We start from the raw sequence: 3,517 nt of genomic DNA, 5'->3' as shown, positions 1-3,517 counted from the left end.
ACTTACCAACAATTTGTACTGGGGGTTAGATAAGCGAATACAGAGTAGAGTGGGGAGTCAAAACTCCAAAAGATGGCGGCATGTTTTACTTACTTTGGGTTGCATGTAAGAATCAGTGGAGTTAATTTAAATTGAAAAGGAGCGTCCTGAAACAGTCGCTCACGCACTTACATGCCCACATGGGGTCACTTCACATTAGATCAATTTCCCTGACCTTCAACAAACAAGTCCGTTACTTACAAAAAAAAAAACAAACAAAAAAACAAACAAATCCGTTACTTACACGGCAAGCTCTGTTCACATTTCACGGTTCTGTTATGCCTTTACGCCCATACAGACTTCTTATCTCCACCTCCTCAGCCGCACCTCCACCACACCACTTCTATCCAAGCAAATGCCGGTATCCACCCAATTAATTATTCCGTCCTGGACTCCTTTACCTCATATTCCTTCCAGCCAACTTTGGTATATTTTAGAAAAAATATCATCCAATCTTAAACAAGAATGGACCACCAGGTAATCAATAGAAAGAAAGGCATGATGTCAAATTATAAAAGAATATTGATGTCCCTTCTTATTTCTTTTTTTATTTCTTTCTCTTTTTCTTGTAATATGCTTTAGGGGGAAAACGGTGTTAACTGCCATTTGCCAAATATCATGAGAAACTGAAAAATTAGAAAGAAAAATAAAAACTACAACAGCAGCAGCAGCAGAAGCTGCAGACTTTAGTCAGAGGGATCGGCATCCCGTACTATCCGCCTGCCACATAGAGAGAAACGAAAGAATGCAGAATAGAAGGAGACAGCTAAACGCTAAAGGCGAGGAGGCGGAAGCACCAACACCAACTGAAACTCCCCAAAAATAGTGCTTTTATTCAACCGGGGTTCTTCCCCCAAACGGAGACTGAAATTTTAGAGAAGAAGCTTTTCCTCCTTCATGTTCCTCACCATTGCAAATCTGTACTAAATGTAGCAGTAATTCATAATTTCATTTCACGACCAATTAGCGGTTCCCACATTTCAATGGAACATTTTCTGCATTTCCCAATCAAAATACTACTACTATTTGGACTAAATAGCAATCCCTACTATCTAGTACTATTCTGGCTACCAACTGAGAATTAAACTGTACAACATATCATCCGGCTGATGCATTAACAAACCAAGACTGCCATTAAAACCCTGACCTGAAAAGTATATCTAGATTCTGCCACTGCTTGCTCTCCGGACAACACTACTGCAACTGGAAGTACTAAATTTGAATTTACGGATGATACCTCCGACCATGCTTCTTTCCTTTCTTGGTGCTTAGCTACCCTAGCTACTCTCGCCACAGTCACGGGTTTACCCGAACCCACTCGTACCGACCTTGCAACGGCTCCTCCTTAACAATGTCAAAGTTATACCTGCATCCAATTAACATGAATTTCGATATTTCAATGTTGTATTGGTGAAAAAATATGCTGCAATAATGTCGTGAAATTTTGCTGCAATAATGTGAAGGGAAGGGAGGAAGAGAGTCAGATAAAAGACGGATCTTCATATATGCATACTTTTGTGCAAATTTCTGTTGGAGGTTTTTTTCAGCTGCGGAGAAGAACTCTTCTAGTTCATCTTTAGATGGCATATTCTTCTCCTCCGTCGATGTGCGGCAGCGGGAAGAGTTTTCCTCGGACGACATGGACGGCAGCCTTGATGCTGTTGTTGACTCCAGTTCGCCTGATTCAGCTTGAACCTCGCCCCACGGAGCCGTTTCTCTCCTGTAAAGCGAACTGTCAGGCAAAAGATGTCAACTTATATAGGAAGGACTGGCGAGAGTGAAAGAGAGAATTTCAAAACTCAAGAAACTTAGCAGCAGTAAAATTACTGCTGCTATTACCAGATGAGAAACCGTTGAAGATTGATTTTAAATTTCGAATTGAAGGAGAAAAGACGTGGGTAATATATGGTTCGACAGTGAATTAAGTGCATGAATCTTCCTCTCATAGCAGTAATGATTGAAATAAATAAGGCTTCGTCTCCATCCATATTACTACCTCTCTCTGCAGCGGTTTTCCAACTCATACGTCGACGTTGTTACCTCAACAGTCCCCTCTTCCTCCTCCTCCACCTGCAGCACCAGAATTCAATCCAAAAAATTCAAGCCTCGATCATAAGTGTTATTTATTGCGCCGTTAAAACTACAAAAGGACAATCTAATTTTGAAATTTGAAGTTCTTTTTTTTTGGTATATATATAGTAGTATTTGTTTTGGGGACATACCTTTAGATCTACGGATTCCGAAGTGTCGTAGTCCAGCTCACTCGATCCATTACTTGAGCAACAAGACGAGCATGGATCGTCCAACTTACCAGTAGCTGCTGCATTTCCTGTTAAATCATCCAACATCACATTATCATCAACTCTAAGCCGCCGATGACTTCTTAGCTGAACAAGCGACGTCGCATAGCTCAGCTCTCCTCCGCAGCCAACTTTCCTCTTTCTCCCTTCCCCAGCCGTTGCCGAAGCTGCAGGCACAGCTCTGGTCATTTCCGTATCTGTCTCAGCCACCTCCTCTCCAGTACTCTTATCCTTGTTCATTCTAGCTACTATTATACCTTTCATATCAATCCCTCTCTCTCTCTCTCTCTTCAAAAGAAAAATTAAAAATTTGCAGATCCTCTCTCTCTCTCTATGTATATGTATATGTATATCTCTCTCTGTTCAGTCTGCAGCCTACATCATCCGCAAATTCTGTAACGGAATGATATTCTGAGAGGGATAGAGAATTTTTTCGGCACGTAGTACGTGAAGAAGATTGGGTCTGCAAAAGTCTGATTCTTCACTGCAGCAGCTGAGTAATTTCTTTTCCTTTTTTTTTCTGTTTTGTTTTCTGTTATAGAAAGAGAAAGTGCTGGAGAAGGCGATAGATATGGCGACGTTGATTACGACGCTAATGGCTGGTTGGCTGGCTTGCGCGGTTCCTTACTTTACTTCCTTCTCTCCTTCTGGACGATTTGAGAAATGGGGTTTCTATTGAGCCATCCTCACTAATATATATATATATATATATTGTCTGTTCTCTCTCTGCTGTCCAGTAGTGTGTGACTGTGAGTTCGGCTTCTTATGTGGTCCAGGGGGATGGTGCAAATGGGTCTCTTAAACGCCGTTATATATGACGGGGAGCTCCAGTGTTCTTGGGCTTTGAGTTTTGACGGCTCCGTTATTCAGATCTGGACCATGATTAACACAAAATTTGTGATAATGACGACATATGCTCTTCTAGTAACTCACACTCTTTATTTTATTTTATTTTATTTTTGGGTAAGGAGTAACTCACACTCCAATCGAAATTTTGGACAGTGAATCTGGATTATCTTTTTTTAAAAAAAAAAAAAAACTCATATTCTAATTAAAATCTGGATTATGTTAAAAACTCAGACTGTAATTATGTGGCACGGACAAAATCAGAGTTGCCACATTTGGAAAGGAGCATTCATCACTTTTCCCAAAAAAAAAAAAAAAAGGGAAACAATTAC

General features: G+C 40.5%; 1 protein-coding gene across 2 annotated transcripts; it reads right to left on the bottom strand.

The window, feature by feature from the left end:
- Positions 1-589: 589 nt before the first annotated feature.
- LOC113754188 (cyclin-dependent kinase inhibitor 1) lies at positions 590-2,994 on the bottom strand. 2 transcript variants are annotated; one of them, XM_027298542.1, is made up of 4 exons: positions 2,262-2,994; positions 2,036-2,109; positions 1,553-1,771; positions 590-1,405 (listed from the first exon to the last, which is right to left on the bottom strand). In XM_027298542.1, the coding sequence occupies exons 1-4, from the start codon at positions 2,601-2,603 to the stop codon at positions 1,336-1,338; spliced, it is 705 nt and encodes a 234-aa protein (XP_027154343.1). In that variant the 5' UTR covers positions 2,604-2,994; the 3' UTR covers positions 590-1,335. The 2 variants fall into 2 exon arrangements, with proteins under 2 accessions (XP_027154343.1, XP_027154344.1); XM_027298543.1 differs by having other exon boundaries at positions 1,553-1,759.
- Between the last annotated feature and the right edge of the window lie 523 nt (positions 2,995-3,517).

Source organism: Coffea eugenioides, chromosome 11 (assembly GCF_003713205.1).
Source record: "Coffea eugenioides isolate CCC68of chromosome 11, Ceug_1.0, whole genome shotgun sequence".
Classification (NCBI taxonomy): domain Eukaryota; kingdom Viridiplantae; phylum Streptophyta; class Magnoliopsida; order Gentianales; family Rubiaceae; genus Coffea; species Coffea eugenioides.
Note: the sequence above shows the minus strand (reverse complement) of the source record. Positions and strands in the feature narration are given on the sequence as shown.

Bases quoted from the DNA above. Each gene is read 5' to 3' on its own strand.
- LOC113754188 (XM_027298542.1), bottom strand. From the start codon at position 2,603: ATGAAAGGTATAATAGTAGCTAGAATGAACAAGGATAAGAGTACTGGA. The intron at 2,110-2,261 runs GTATGTCCCCAA...CTGGTGCTGCAG, and splicing joins CGGAATCCGTAGATCTAAAG to GTGGAGGAGGAGGAAGAGGG. The intron at 1,406-1,552 runs GTATGCATATAT...AATTGGATGCAG, and splicing joins CAACAGAAATTTGCACAAAA to GTATAACTTTGACATTGTTA.